The 16,533-nt window shown below is 39.6% G+C and overlaps 2 protein-coding genes across 3 annotated transcripts in view; both read left to right on the plus strand.

Moving 5' to 3' along the window:
- zcchc7 (zinc finger, CCHC domain containing 7) overlaps positions 1 to 6,005 on the plus strand; it is a 45,279-nt gene extending 39,274 nt beyond the window's left edge. The window contains exons 8-10 of the mRNA XM_077570834.1: positions 2,992 to 3,087; positions 3,412 to 3,529; positions 5,159 to 6,005. Coding sequence (XP_077426960.1) covers positions 2,992 to 3,087; positions 3,412 to 3,529; positions 5,159 to 5,703 — 759 coding nt within the window. The 3' untranslated portion in view covers positions 5,704 to 6,005. The remainder of the gene's footprint in view (positions 1 to 2,991; positions 3,088 to 3,411; positions 3,530 to 5,158) is intronic.
- A 1,028-nt stretch (positions 6,006 to 7,033) lies between these two features.
- Positions 7,034 to 16,527, plus strand: pgm2 (phosphoglucomutase 2). 2 transcript variants are annotated; one of them, XR_013294779.1, is made up of 13 exons: positions 7,034 to 7,466; positions 9,252 to 9,419; positions 9,873 to 10,064; positions 10,379 to 10,462; positions 10,962 to 11,155; positions 12,181 to 12,370; positions 12,447 to 12,544; positions 12,658 to 12,838; positions 12,908 to 13,001; positions 13,692 to 13,821; positions 15,444 to 15,636; positions 15,900 to 16,053; positions 16,132 to 16,527. XR_013294779.1 is itself a non-coding variant. In XM_077570835.1 (13 exons), the coding sequence occupies exons 1-13, from the start codon at positions 7,392 to 7,394 to the stop codon at positions 16,232 to 16,234; spliced, it is 1,836 nt and encodes a 611-aa protein (XP_077426961.1). In that variant the 5' UTR covers positions 7,044 to 7,391; the 3' UTR covers positions 16,235 to 16,527. The 2 variants fall into 2 exon arrangements, 1 of the variants encoding a protein (XP_077426961.1); XM_077570835.1 differs by having other exon boundaries at positions 7,044 to 7,466; positions 15,920 to 16,053.
- The last annotated feature ends 6 nt before the right edge of the window (positions 16,528 to 16,533 follow it).

Here is a 16,533-nt window from a genome sequence, read left to right on the forward strand (position 1 = left end):
GTCTGCGCGTTCATGCAGAGAGATGTTGAGTAAAGCGGATCTCGTAGTTTAGGCCACTTGTCTTTAATGGGTTTCTTAAGAGGATGAAGTAAAATGTTACAGAAGATGGTGTCATTTCTTTCAATTCTGATCACGATGGACAATTGCAAGCTGACTGAAACCACACCCAAAAAAAATCATCAAAATAAAATAAAAACGTTTTTTTTTAAGTTACTGCTACATTGTAAACAAAACAACATACTCCAAGGTTAGGGTCTAAATACAGTTTCTTAGCAAAATTTAGCCAGTCAAGCCTGATTTATTTTGCGTCTTTTTTTTTTTTTAAGCTCACCCCTGCAAGTGAAATCCGGGCCAATGTTGATCCTTGACTGTCCTTTCATCCGGGGTAGCTCTTGACATATGCCATAAAGCAGTCAGCACATTTGTAGTTCTTTGTGTGGGAGTGTTCCTACCATCCTCCTCAAAGTTGCTTAATGCCAGTAAAAATGATACAGACCCCTACAAGCCATGGCAAAGGTACCATCCAACTAGTTTTAAGTCAATGTTTTCTCAGAAGAGTTACGAAAATATTTTATTAAGGTTGAAAAGTTCCTTAGTGCTACTTTAAATGTCTCAATTAGTCAAGTATCCTTTTAAATTGTTCATATAACAAATAAACATGGGAACTGACCAATAGTAGCAAGCCACACGTGTAGACTGAACAAAAGTATAGATTTTGGGGAAAAAAGTGGAATTTGCCAAATTGTGACTTATGAGTGATATCGATACCAAGTACTGATACCACTACTACTTTTGATACCCCCCCCCCCCCCCAAAAAAAGACAGATAATTTTAAAGAGAGACCAGTATATAGCATTTTGCCTTAAAATTGCATGACATCAATGGCAAGTTTCTATTCTGCTAATTTGAACAGCAAGTTTTCGCCTGACAGTGACCATATGTAAAATATACATCCAGAGCATCCGCACATTTAACCATAGCGGTGGTTAGCCCCGTTTTCATTTTGAATGACAATCAAAAATGATACTTTAAAATGATTCGTTATTTAAAGGTGACAGTTTTACTCAGGAACAGATTCATTCATGGGAAATCTGTTCAATCAGTGTCACAGAAATGATTGGCTTGGAATCTACATTTATGTAATGCATACCAACCTGCAAAGTCTGTGAGGGTCATCTTGGTTTGGAAATTGCCACTTCTGAGTAATTTACTGTCTTTCATTAGCCTTCTAAGTTTACAAAGTGGTGATGGACTGTCACTCTGGGCTTCATAAAAACAACTTAGTGTCATCAGTCAATGCTGGAAAAAAGAGAGGACGGAAGAAAGAATCACAAACCCTATGCTGTCAGCAAGTTAGATCCCCCTGATTGGGGGTTGTGGGGGGACGGGGGTGGTCTATGTGCTGGATCCTAGCAGGTTGAGATAACAAGCCCAAGGTCAGAGTTGCAGCGACACAAGAAGACCTACAGCCAATTTACATGAGCGCTGAATAGGACGAGGGGCAGGGCGGGTGGCGGTCCGCGGGGGGCTGAGGTGACGAGAACTGTGATCTCGTCGGTGTGCGTGTGTGTTCACTGTGTGTGCGTGTGCGCAAGAGGTCTGTGATCTCCTGGCCTTTGTGATGGAGATGGGGCCCCGGCCGGTCTGACCCGATAATGACGCGACGCGCTAATAGCATTCATCCTTTTCTACCGCAAAACTACTCAAGCGTTAAAGAGAGAGAGAGAGAGAGAGAGAAAGAGAGAGAGAGGGAGGGAGGGAAGCTGGGAGGAGGCTGCTAACGTTAGCGTAGCTATGTTAAAGAAATGACATGGGCCTTAAATTGTGATCTTGGAATCACAGGGAATGGGGGAGTATTTTTAAGGGTGTGTGTGTAAGGGTGTGTGTGTGTGTGTGTGTGTGTGTTTGGCTTTGCTACGTTATGGGGCCCATACACGCGTGCTTTTCCAGGTTTAACTACCATTGTGGGGACCGACTTGAAATTCTGGGGACATTTTGGTGGTCCCCACAAGTTCAGACCTCTTTTTGAGGTTCAAGACTTGGTTTTAGAGTTTAGGTTTGAATTGGGTTATGGCTGAGGTTAGGGTAAGGAATGGGGGCAGGCATTCATTTTTGATGGATTGGGTTAGGGGAAGGGGTTAGGAAATGCATCATGTCAATGAGATGTCCCCACAATGATACAAAGGTGTGTGTGTGTGTGTGTGTGTGTGTGTGTGTGTGTGTGTGTGTGTGTGTGTGTGTGTGTGTGTGTGTTTGGCTTTGCTACATTATGGGGCCCATACACGCGTGCTTTTCCAGGTTTAACTACCATTGTGGGGACCGGCTTGAAATTCTGGGGACATTTTGGTGGTCCCCACAAGTTCAGACCTCTTTTTGAGGGTCAAGACTTGGTTTTAGAGTTTAGGTTTGAATTGGGTTATGGCTGAGGTTAGGGTAAGGAATGGGGGCAGGCATTCATTTTTGATGGATTGGGTTAGGGGAAGGGGTTAGGAAATGCATCATGTCAATGAGATGTCCCCACAATGATACAAAGGTGTGTGTGTGTGTGTGTGTGTGTGTGTGTGTGTGTGTGTGTGTGTGTGTGTGTGTGTGCGTGTGTGTGTGTGTGTGTGTGTGTGTGAGACATCAGCAGTAAATACACTGCACTGCGTCTCTGCTCTTTCTCTTTATCAGTGTATATTTGCTGTGCTTACTGGAGCATGCAAGGCTTTCAGAGCCCTGGCCCATCGGGGACGGGACCCCGTGACACATACACACACTTATCATACGGGGGTCATTACAGGCATGTACCTATAGCCGCGGTAATCAGCGGTTTCTATCGCCGCCCATATTCACCACAGAGGCCGGTATCAATAGCATGGGAATGATGGCAGAAGCAAAAGATTAAAGCGCATTGTATCCAGCAGGCTTATATACGATCACAACTGGAGAGTCATTTTGAATGTTAAACCTTCTTGTCAGAGTTTCTTTCAATTGTGTCCCTCTGCTCAGACCAAGACGGGCACTCCTTTAAGGCAGGAGGGGGAGGACAAAGGCCGAAGTCCCGCCTACTGCTATAACTGTTCCAAAAAAGGACACTTTGGCCATGTGAGTATTACTGAGCGGGATATAATGTGTCTTTGTTGTTATCAGTGCATGGATATGGCAGATGTATTTCACTTTGCGTCTCTCGTCGCATTCAATTAATACTTCCCTGACACCTACCTGAGCAATCTGGTGACTAAGTTGTCGCAATGACCACTAACCTTGTTGAAGTGGAATCTCATATCGTCGCTGTCCTGTGAAAAACACTTATGCCCATTTATCTCTTTTAATTGTTTTTATTAGTAAAAAGAAATACTGTATTGACTTAAAAAGGACATTTTAACGACATTGACTTGACAACTAAGGCTCCTTTTTTATGTGTCACAGAGATGCACCCAGCAGAGGATGTCCAGGGGGTCATTTGCTACAACGCCCTTCATAAACTTTTACGACACCATGACAGACATCAAAAGCAGACAACACAGGCTGAAGGGCAAGGTTGAAGGTTGGTCACATAGTAAACGAACACATTAGGCATTTGAAGTACAGTAATCATCTACACATAAAATGAAAGGCAATTTGCCAGTATTTCATCAGATTCTTGCTGTATTCAACTAGGTTAGACCATGCCTGAAGGCAATATAATATGATCCAATACACTTCCTAAATCTGGAGGGTTGGGTATTATACAGGGGGGCTTAATAAGGAACAGAACATTATTTGTTTAGAACAGGGTCACCAACCTTTTTGAAGCTGAGAGATACTTCTTGGCTTCTGATTAGTACAAATGGCTACCAGTTTGGTACACACTTTTGGGAAATAAATACATCAAATTACTTTGAATCATATGTTATTATTAATGTTATATGTTATTATTGTGGCTTACTGATATATGTTGTTATGGCTGGGTGAGGTAAAAAAAAAAAAAAACTAAAAAAATTGGTCGACACAAAAATTTCTGCTTCAAAATGCGGGGCAGGCTGAATAGTGAATACCTGAGTAATCGATTAATAATCAGTAGGGTAATCAATTCTGAAAACATTTGTTTGACAGCTCTATTTATTATAAATAATTAATGACATTCATTTATGTGAAAAAAAACTCACGTTAATGCTTTCCGCACAATAATTAGGAAATAAAAAACAATATACAATTCTTTATTTCCATAAATCTCTCCCATTCTTGACATTCAAATGATCACTTATACAACATTCTTAGAAAATCACAATACCCCCATCACCAGTGAGCAATTTTTTGGAACACCCTCACGTGCTCCTCATGTGGTCCTTGAGGGCTACGTTGGTGACCCCTTGTTTAGATGTTTACCAGTACCTAGGCAGTATCTAGGATTTGTTTTAAATAAAAAATAATTAAGTTAATAGCACCTAGGCAGTATGTGGGGAGAGGGGGCGGGGGGTTAATATCACTCATTTATAGCACATTTCATACACTACATAACTTAATCGCATATTGAAATTAACTCTTTGACTGCCAGACGTTTTCAGAAAAGGGATGCCGTGGGTGCCAGCCGATTTAAGCATTTTTGACTGATCTTTCAAGGTCCACAGAAAATTATGTGTTTGGACAATGGAAACACACATACTACCAAATGAAAGATTGGACTCTCATCTTTCATCAGAAAAAAAAGTTTGTTTCTACCTTATTCCGTTTTTCAGTAATCAACAATAGAAAATGGTTAGTTTCACCTCTGTTTTGAAAAAACGTCTTTTAACGTCTTTGGCACTCCTCCATATGATTTTACTAACCGTTATATAACGTTTTTGGCAGTCAAAGAGTTAAAAATACATTTAAAAAGTTATAGCGTTAAAGAGATTTAAAAGCAAAATAAAGAAAGAAATAATACCTTACTAAAATATACTAAAAGAACATACAATAAAGAATAAGATTCTCAAACATGATTTTAAAAACTGCTTTTTAAATGGGATATTGGGGTTATTCACTGGATTTTACAGTATTGATGGTTGGATAATATAATAAAAAATCACACTCTCATTTAGCTAAATCAGGTCACAAAAATATTAAAATCCATCCTCAGTATGTTGCAGTGAGTAACCCAACCACAATAATAAAGTTGTTGCTAAATTAATACTGTTATCATTTTTTTCCCCCCCAGCACTGAAGAGAAATGGCCTTATGCCCGACAAGTCACAAACTTGGCTTTCACCTCCGAAGAAGAAACAAAAAATCAGCCATGCAAGCAATGGCCACCTCTTTAACAAAAAAATTGATAGGAATGTCTATCACCACAAAGCAAGCACCAGCCATATATCTTTTCATGACAGAAATGACTCTCCAAAAAGTAAATTTAATAAGCACAGACAACAGGAGAGTGCAGGCAAACAGTGGAAGCCCAAGAGAGCCGTGCCCAAAGAGCGCCCCGCATCGCGCAGACTCATCGCAGACGAAGCGATGGATTTTCCCAGAGGAGGAGGTGGGCGTGAAAAAACAGAGAAGAAGAAGAAGAAGAAGAACAGTAAGAGTAAAAACAATAACCGAGCTTCATCAGTCAATGATAGTCTTATTTTAAGGACACCACCAAGCAAGTCAAAGAAAGACAAACATGAAAAGAAAAATCATCTAAACAAACAAAAGGCAGCACAGACGTCTCCAACAGATGAGAATCTGTTTAAGATAAAGCAAAGGAAACACAAGCGATAGCCGTTTGGATGAACCTGCGTGTGTGCGTCTATTTGAGTGTGTGCAGAGCCGACATTAACAGTGACCATGTGACTGTGTCGGAGCACCCGAAGTTCACCAGTACAGATTTCATAAATAAATGGGACAAAATCAACACGTTCTTGAGAATTTACATTTTAAATCAGGGCCAGTACTGGTTCTGGCAGGGCCACCACAACTTGGATCATGGTGGCTCGACCATGTCCATCCCAAGAAAAAAAAAAAAAAAAGATTAATGGTCTGTCTGCTTGTAATTTTGCATTAATAAAGCGCTAACATTATTATTTTCCTCTCTTTCTTCCTGTTTCAAGTGAATTTGTTTCCATTTTTAAAAAAGAATTGTTGTCACTGCTCCCATATTGTTAAAAAAAAAAGACTGCTCTAAAAGGCAAGTGATTTTATGCCACTGATTGGAACACATGAAATTAGCGAGTGTTTTTTTTTATTTTTTTTTATTGTAGAATTGCATACAGTGGTGCTTTGAGTTCGAATTGCGATTCACCGTGCTCTTTATTTTACAGTATATGGTGTAAATATCACAATAAAATATGACAACATCACAGTAATGAACAGCTCATTTATTAAATCCAGTATTCGAATTTGAGTTTGGGATAGTGTTAGTGCTGTGCTGTTCTTAAAAATGTGTGCAAGATGCATTGCTCTTGTGTTTCATTATGAATCTTTACTCAACTGCTCAAGTGGGCTACTACCAGAGTGCCTGGGCGGGCAGCAAAAAAAAATAAAAATCAAGCTAGTAAAAAATCATAATAAAAGTAATTATAATATCAGTATGTAATATTTAAAATAAAAAATTGGAAAGCATGCATCTTGTGTTCCTCTTTTTTTGCCCATATTGTGTGAAGTTAAATTAATTTCTTGGACGTATGCGGATGTAAATTTGCGGTCCTCTCCTGGAGCCTATATTGAGTAAAATTAAATAAATTATTTCACGTACGCAGAGGTAAAGGCAAGTCGAGGCTCCACAAAGTGGGGCCGAGAGCGCTCATTGCGCAACAGGTGTTGTGCCAATGTACTTCGAAACCAATCGTATCCCCTGCCGCGGAGCGCGCACTCAATGACGTCACACTACGCGCGATTACTACGACCCGTCTTTTCATTTAAAGACACGAACAACATGCTTATATTTCAGTGGCTTATGTTTAATGACCGATAGCTGCGTGGAGACGCAAAATAAAAGCAAGTACTGTACTCAAACTCGCGTTTGGCAGGAGACTCAAAGTGCGTTCAATGACCACTCACACAGTAGGACATCTCACACTTCCGTAGAAAAACTCATTCAGTGCACCAACAGTGAAAGTACGACGAAATGGGAAATTAATGTAACTGATGAAATGTAGTTTGCACTTTTCGGTTTGTACGTACCACGTCGTTTCTTCTCGACACGTCGGCTTAGAGTTCTGCAAACAAGTATGTCATATTAAGCAGTCAATGTTAAGAACTCCAAATGATGTTAGAAAGAAAAAAGAAAGAACGAAAGAGAAAGAAAAGGAGTAAATTGACCGCGTTCCTCATTGAAGAAAAAACAGGAAGTTCTGGGTTTTCCCATACAACTTGAACGTAGCACACTCAACCGTGTGCGCTTCGAAGAGGGGGATCTCTCGTAAACCTTCGCTAGAGAGACTTGCTCCGTCATCTGTCAAAGCAGCAACATGGAAAACGGCTCCTCCAAAACCGGGGACGCTAAACTGGACCAGGCTGTCAGACAATGGCTACAATATGATAAGGTAAGAAAGATGACTGCTAGCCTGTGTTAGCCTGCTAGCAACCAGAGGAAATATCTGATATTTTCCGACATTCCTAATGCTCGTATAAAGTTGTAGTTTGCACATTATTGAGATGCAGCTATTTTGTCATGAAATATCCCACGTAGTAAGAAAGTGGATTTTTCTGAATGTCATGAGGAGAGGACGCTTCTTACCTCCTCTAATGTTAGCAAGTCCTTTAATGTTAGCGAATCATACACCACTGACTTAACTAGTGTTAGTGTATTTTACACTGAAGCATTTGACGAGCCTGTAATTGCATTCCATGGAATCTATAAAACAAACACATTCGTCTCAAACTGTCCCTGTCTGTACTAGAACTGCAAGGCATCGTAGTGAGCTTGGATATGTAAGTAGATGAACTCTGAACTCAATAATTTGTAGTTTGCAATGTTTGTATTTTATTTCACTACATGAATGTATTTGTATATAACTTTGAACGTCTATTTTGATGATTTGAGTGTTAATAGTTTAACTCATTTACTGCCATAAATTCATGGGGGGAAAAAAGATTATTAAAAATTAGGGGCGACAGGCGATTACATTTTTTTGTGACTAATCGCATGACTTCACTAGTTAACTCACGATTAATCACAAACTTTATATCTGTTCTAAATGCACAATAAAAAAAATCTAGTTTTTCATACTCTTGCAACAAAAGTGGAAAAAAATGTTAAACTAATAGAAAGAGTTTAAATGAATTTTTGACGTTTATAGCCGTCAATGGCAATTAATGAATTAAAAAAAAAAGAAGAAGAAGAAAACATTATTACAAATTTGGGGTGTCAGGCGATTAAAATTTGTAATCATAATTAATTGCATGACTTCACTAATTAACTCACAACTAATCACACATTTTATATCTGTTCTAAATGAACAATAACAAATCTAGGTTTTCTTACTCTTGTTAACAAAAGTGGGAAATAATGTTAAACTAATAAAAATAGTTTAAATTAATTTTTGACGTCTTTAGCCATCAGTGGCAGTAAATGAGTTAATATTATGGCTCAACATTCGAGGCAGCACGGTGATCTTGTATTTAGCACTTCTACCTCAGTTTTGAGCTGGGTTCGAATCTGGGCTCCACCTCTCTGTGTGGAGTTTGCATCATCTCCCAGGGCTTGCTTGGGCTTTCAGGCTTCCTCCCACATTAAAAGTCCCCAGGTGTTAATATGAATGTGATTGGGGTTTTGTTGTCTTTATGTGACTTGGTGACCAATCCAGGGCACTGTTTTGAACTCACAGGTGATTCTTACAAGAACTATGGAAAATGGATGGATGAATCACCATTTGCGTTACAAGTATGACCGCAAAAAAGAATCTACTTGGGAACTAAAACTAACACACATCATTATCACCGATGGTGTATTAACTGTACTGCTAATAAACAAAACATTTTGTGTTTTGCATTTTTCTTTTATCACTGTCATTCTTGAAATCCTCGTACGGACACGGAGGATAGGAATGTTCACAGAATGTTTTACACACTGTGTTAATACAAATCATGTGCATGTGGCAAACACAAACAGTCATTCATTCATTGCCTCCAATTGACAAGGGATGTCACTAATCAGGTCACATTGGAAAACGGACACAGACTACTTTGCGCTAACATAATTCAGTCCTGTCACGACTCGAGCTGCGAGCCTGTAACGAACGATTATTTTAATAATCAATTAATCGGATTTTCTTTCGATTAATATCCACTGTATATGTTTGCTAATGATAGTTGTTTTCACTCCCTAGAATCCAAAGACAGTTTCTGCGGTGGAGAAGCTGCTGAAGGACGGCGCCGTAGAGACGCTAAAGAAATGTTTCTCCTCCAGGATGGAGTTTGGTACGGCAGGTCTGAGGGCAGCCATGGGCCCCGGCATAGCCTGTATGAACGACCTCACTATCATCCAGACTACACAGGTTGGTTAATAGATAAGCGCATAACACACACAAGCGCAATGAGACCATATGCTCGTGTTGCTCAGTTCACGTTCTATTTTGGCTGAAATTCCGAATGCATGCAGAGAAAACAGAGTGATGTTGTTTTTTTCTGTCTCAAGAACAAATTCCATTCAAACATTTTGGCAGAGGATTTGTGAATGAGGGCCGGTGTTTTGTGAGAAAGTATTGTGTGGTCGGAATAGAACGAGGAGGAACCGATTGATTTGGCACAACAAAAATGCTGATTTAGATTTGAAGATGCCTTACTCGAAGGATCTTTTGCACCATGCAAGATGACGAGTTGCATTCGCATATAAAAAACCTTATTTTCGGTTTATGAAGACGGAATGAACTGAACATTTACTTGAAGTCATACTGTCCACTTGTATTCCACTCATTGCCCGTTGTTTTTTTTTTTTTTTTTCTCAACAGGGCTTCTGTCGCTACCTGGAGGAACATTTTGGGAACCTCAAGGAGCGAGGCGTGGTGATCGGCTACGATGCCCGACTCCACCCTCCCAGCGGGGGCAGCAGCAAGCAGTTTGCCCGACTGGCTGCAGCTGTGTTCATCAGCCGAGGCATTCATGTGCACCTCTTCTCTGACATCACCCCAACTCCTTTTGTGGTAACATGCAGCTTTTATCCTCCCCCTTTTTTTTTTTTTACAACTGCTCAAATAACTTGATGATTTACAGCTAACATCGTTTATATCACAGTAGCACAATCAAGTTCACTTCTGGTATCGAAAGCAAGCAAGAGCAAATTCCATTCCCAAAGCACACTTCTCTCAGTTGACTGTCACACATTACATAACATATTTAGGATGACCCTTCACCTTTACTGTTGGTTTACTGTTGATAACTTAGTTCCCTCTCTTAACTTAATGAGATGTTTAAGGCTGGCCAAGCTGATTTTTGCTGATGTTTTTTTTTTCTTCAGCCTTTTGCGGTTTCACACCTTGGCCTGTGTGCCGGTATCATGGTGACTGCCTCACACAACCCAAAACAAGACAACGGCTACAAGGTAAAACTGCAACAACAACAAAAAACTTTTTATTTTAACTCATTCACTGCCATTGACGGCTATAGACGTCAAAATTTCATTTGAACTATTTATTAGTTTCACATTTTTTCCACTTTTATTAACAAGAGTATGAAAACCTAGAACATTTTTTTACAGATATAAAATTAGTGATTAAATAACTGAATAAAAAGACTGAATAAAAACTAATAATAATAAGAAGAAAAGATTATAAAAAATTAGGGGTGTCAGACGATTAAAATTATTAAATGTAATTAATAGCATGACTTTAATATTTAACTCAGGATTAATCACAAATTTTATATCTGTTCTAAATGTACAATAAAAAATGTTTATGTTTTCATACTCTTGTTAACAATAGTGGGGGAAAAAAAGAGAAACTAATAGAAATAGTTAAAAAGAATTTTTGACGTCTATAGCCGTCAACGGCAGTGAATGAGTTAAGAATTTACTCCGTTTACACCTGCCTCCTCTGATTTAGGTCTACTGGGACAACGGTGCCCAGATTGTGTCCCCCCACGACAAAGGCATCTCCAAGGCCATAGAGGAGAATCTGGAGCCTTGGTCAGAGTCCTGGAATACAGAGGGAGCCCTGAAGAGCCCCCTGCTCAAAGACCCTTATAAGGACATCCACACAAACTACTTCAAAGCCATTCAGAAACACTGCCTTCACAGGTAGTCACGTAAATAGCAAACAAGTGGGCTCTTTTTTTTTAAAGGGGAAGTCAACTTTAAATGTTTCTTGACAATAATAATATTCTATGTGACCTCACTAGTCTAAACATGACATTCTGATTGATATTACATTTGTTGAATATGAATTATGAAGCAAAATTCAGCCGTTTTTATCCATCTCAGTGGGCGGCCATTTTGCCACTTGCTGTCGACATCACAGCTGCAGGCAATGACCAATCACAGCTCACCTGGGTTTTTTTTAAGCTGAGCTGTGATTGGTTGTTACCTGAGCCCTGAGCAACTGTCATTGTCATTCGACAGCATGGGCAAAATGGCCGCCATTTGATATTGATAAAAACTGCTGGATTTTGCTGCTTAACTCATATGCCACTAACGCAATATTAACCAGTATTTAGACTAGTGTGGTTGCATAGAACATATTATTGTCATTGGGAAAAAAATGGGTCACTTTCCTTTCTTTTCTTTGGTCCTTCCTTGGGTCGCTTGACGGCCTCACGACTCTGGCTGGAAGTGTTCGGTTTAGGTGAACGGTGTGGGATTTTTTAATAGGTTTTAGGTGAATTAATGAATACACACTCACACGCACGCACACACTCACATGCACACAATTTATTTATTTTTTTTAAATAAAATTAAATTTAAAGAAAAAAAGAGAGCAATGATGATGACATGTCAAATCGGTAACATTACCAAATAAACAATACTGAGCTCTCCAGGAAAAAAAAAAAAGGAAACAAATTGGGTTGACTTCCCCTTTAAATACTGAGAGCAAAATGTTGTCCACATTGACGTGGAAATTAAACACACAATAGCAAACACTACTGAACGTGTGAAACTCTTTAAAAAAAAAAAAACAACTAAAACGTACATGTCTTAATCTGGACATGGCCTGTTTTTTCACATTAATCCTCTATACTAAAATATGATAGCACCTGTAAAAAATACTACATTGTTAAACCGCACTCAAATTCAAAGTCATGCCTGTGGTTCTTTTTCTCCTCCAGAGAGTTAAACAAGCGTTCTGAGGTGAAAATCGTACATACGTCAGTGCACGGCGTTGGCCACACGTTTGTGCAGTCGGCTTTCAAGGCCTTTGACCTTCACCCGCCGTATGCTGTAGCGGAACAGAAAGAGCCGGACCCCGAGTTCCCCACTGTCAAATACCCCAATCCTGAGGAGGGGGAGGGAGTTCTGGTATGCACACAACACAACACAACACGCACCAACCAACATGTGTAAGGGGCACTGATTTTGTACATGTGTTTTGTAGACCCTCTCGTTTTCATTGGCGGAGACGGAGGGGGCCAATGTGGTGCTGGCCAATGACCCGGATGCTGATCGGCTGGCTGTCGCTGAGAGGCAGGAGAGGTGTTTATATATTTTTTTTGTTTTCTGTTTAATACTATGTGGGAGAGTAGACATGTCACAATGGTAATCTATTTTTCTCTGGCACTGTATATTGTCTTCTTGCTGTCTGCCAGTGGCCAGTGGCGAGTGTTGAGCGGTAATGAGCTGGGAGCGTTACTGGGCTGGTGGATGTTCCACTGCTGGAAAGAGCAAACCCCCGATGACGGTGCTGTGAAAAACGTCTACATGTTGGCCAGCACCGTCTCGTCCAAGATTCTACGTGCCATTGCTGTCAAGGAAGGCTTCCACTTTGAGGTGACACATACGCAGCTGAAAAGTGGCTTTTTTTTTTGCCATGTACTAGAAATACTGATTCAATTATAGGAAACACTGACAGGATTCAAATGGATGGGAAATAGAGCACGGGACCTTTTGGATCGAGGCAAGACTGTTCTGTTTGCCTTTGAGGAAGCCATCGGTAAGCACACACACAAATCCCGGTAGCCTAACGTCATAATTGCCAAACTAGAGAAAGCGTAACAAAGTGAACAAGGGGGAGGAGTCCATTTGCCCCGATTATACTCTAGCGGGTTACTATGACATGGAATCTGGATGACTGACACTCACATTGGTATTTTATATTGATATTGCAACAGTAAGCTAAAAAATGACTTTGGCAATTATCCTATTATGTTAACGATGTAATAGAGGGGAAGTCTTTGTAGCATTCAATTACAGTAATTCTAATTATCCTCCTGATGTCACAAGGTCATTTTATTTGTGGCCTCACAAGTCTGCATGTGATTTACATTTAGCACAACTTCCTGTTGAATTTCTGCCAACCTCTCACAAGACATGATCACATTTGAATTGGGAATTCCTCTGATATTTTTTAACAGTCAATCAAGTCAATTACTATACACCAAAAAATAATAAAATTCTCATTTACAGCAATAAGTTTGAGCTCCCCCATGACCCTAAACAAGATTAGCAGTATAGACAACGGATGGGTCATCTGTTGTCTTTATACCAACATAATGACTTTCAGCACTTGATCAGACTGAATGCGTCTATACCAGCACATTTCTTTATCCTGCGTATTGTGTTGGATCTCAAAGCAGCAGCAGTCATCGAATTGCATTGCTCATTGTGTATGTGTGTGTTGCAGGGTACATGTGCAGTCCCTCAGTGTTGGACAAAGATGGGGTGAGCGCTGCTGCAATAGCTGGAGAAATGGTTTCCTACCTGGCCGCTAAACACAAGAGTCTTTCCCAGCAGCTCACAGTCATCTATGAAGAGTAAGAAAGTCACACTTTGAATTAGGGGCCGACCGGTATACTTTTTTTTTTTTTTTTAGGCCAATACAAATACCGATTTTTGGCAGAAAAAATTCTGATTACCGATTGATTTGCAGATTATTTAAAAATATACATACAATGCATAACATTACCCCCCACCCAATTCCCTTTCAATGGGTGTCACTTATGCACAAACCTTCGCTATTAAGATTCTCTGCTTTGAATGACAAGTCCGTAGTATGACCTTGTAAAAGATTTTTGAAGTATACATAAGGTTATTGTATAGATTTATGTGTCAATAATGAAGTCATAACTTACAACTGTTGTAAAGCATTAACCTTATCTTTTATATATTTTTATCTTGTGTTATTTCCACAAATTTTGGGAATTACTGGGCTAACCTGGGACCTCAGGGATTGTATTTCATGCCATGTCAAGTGGAAATGTTTTCAGACAAAAAAAAAAATCCTTGGATGTTTGCATCCTTGACTTTTGAGAAAAGAAATTCTTTGAATCCTTGAAATATCAACTTGACAGGGCAATGACAAATTAAAACAATTAGGACGTGAAATAAGAATAGAACAAAGTAAAATAATAGCCACTGAAAAAACATTAAGAACAAATAGTGTCTGTTCATGTGCGGTTTGGCCTCTTAGGGGCAGTGTGGTGCCGTGCATCCATGGCATACATACATAAAGTGAGTACAGAAGAAAGTTGCGATTGAATTCTATTAAATTAACTTGTTTTTCACACATTGGGAAGAATTTGTGCCTTTTTCGTAGTGTTATCTCAACTGTGGGTATGTGTTCCCACAAGATTTGTGTGTGGATATTCGTTTTTTGAAGGAAAAACACTCCCGACGTCATGCTAACTTCGCCCCTACACTTTTAGCATTAGCTCTAGGCTAGCGATGTTTTAAAAGCGAAGCATGTTTTGTATTTAAATATACAGTGGATGTAATTCTTAACGTCGTGTGTTTAGTTTTACAGTTAACTCCTATTGCGGTGTCATAAAACAGCTTAAAGGATGCTTAGGGACAACCAGAATAACTAGAATAACTTTATGCTACACACTTGCTAGTTGCTAATGCTATGCAAGCAAAATGGTGCATTCAGGGTACTTTCGCAGTGTCTGAAACTTTAGTTTTCTTTCAATAATGCTTTAAGGGAAAAATAATTGGCCAGTTGGCCAATTGTTTTGGCCGATGTTTGAAGGCCAGTAATCGGCTGATTATAATCGGCGGTCGATTAATTGGTCGGGCCTTACATTGAAAATTAGCTCTCTCAAGAACTGCGCACTGCTGCCAGAATAGCTTCACAAGAAGACTAAAAAAATTTCCATAAAAATGAAAAATTTATGTAAAAATCTGGACGAACTTTGACTGTTGATTTTGCAATGCACATTACCGGCTGAAGTGGATTAATCCACAGTTCAAAATGACAACCAAGCAGCGTTTATTTATTTATTTTTGCCAATAATTACACTCTTAATACACACTGAATTGTTTGCAACTTTCTCTTGAGTTAAAGTGTACCTCTGGATTAACATTTTTGAGGTACTGAAACGTAAAGTGCATCTCTCTCTATCTCCCTATCTCTCTCTGCACCCCGCCCTCCTCACAGGTATGGCTACCACCTCAGTAAGAACTCCTACTTCATCTGCCATGACCAGGATGTGATCCGCAGCTTGTTTGAGCGTCTGCGCAACTACAGCGGCGGCAAGGACTCCTACCCGAGCAAATGTGGTCCCTTCTCCATCACTGCTGTCCGCGACCTGACCACCGGCTACGATAGCAACCAGCACGATAACAAGGCTGTACGTGCCAACCTTTATTTATTTTTCCCTGAAAAAGAAAAAATGCAGCTAAATGTGAAAACAAAATCAAGAGTCTGCTTGCTGTTCTACAGTACGATGTCAGAACAATAAATTAACTCAAATCTTTGTAGACGGTTACACTGGCTACTGAATTGTACACACCTGTGTATCCCAACCTTTAATTAGCCAAGGCAAATAATTTACTTTTGAAAAATCGAATTGCACTACACCAAATAAATAAAATGCCTTTCTTATTCAAAAAGGCACGTTGTCTGGTCCCCAGATTCTTCCCACCTCCCGTTCCATTCAGATGATCACGTTCACCTTCTCCAACGGGGGCGTGGCCACCATGAGAACCAGCGGCACTGAACCCAAAATCAAATATTACACTGAGCTGTGTGCAGCCCCTGGTAACAGGTACAAAAATCACAATCTCACCAATTTAAAGTCAGAGAAACGTGCTCATTCTGACATAATGGTCCCTTCTGTTGACAGTGATTTGGAGCATCTGAAGAAGGAACTAGACCAACTGGTTGATGCCATCGTTGAAAACTTCTTTGAGCCAGAGAAGAACAAACTGCAACCAAAACCAGAATAGAACTGATGCGTTAAAACACATTGTTGTTATGTCTTAATTTCAATTTGCATGCTGACCAGAGGACCAGTGGAAACTAGTAACACAGAACAATATTCCATATGTCGTAAATTGTATCTAAAGCAAAGTTATCTTAAAAGATTTTAATTTTATTTTTTGAATTGTCCTGATATGCACAGTACATTTTCAGTTACTTTAATTTACCGTGAAGTTGCTGGGACTCCTTTCACGTGAACAGATATTCATTCTTGTTTCCTTTGAGTACGGTGGTAATAATAAACACTGTATTCCATTGATCCCAA

The sequence above is a fragment of the Vanacampus margaritifer genome, chromosome 7 (genome assembly GCF_051991255.1).
Source record: "Vanacampus margaritifer isolate UIUO_Vmar chromosome 7, RoL_Vmar_1.0, whole genome shotgun sequence".
Classification (NCBI taxonomy): domain Eukaryota; kingdom Metazoa; phylum Chordata; class Actinopteri; order Syngnathiformes; family Syngnathidae; genus Vanacampus; species Vanacampus margaritifer.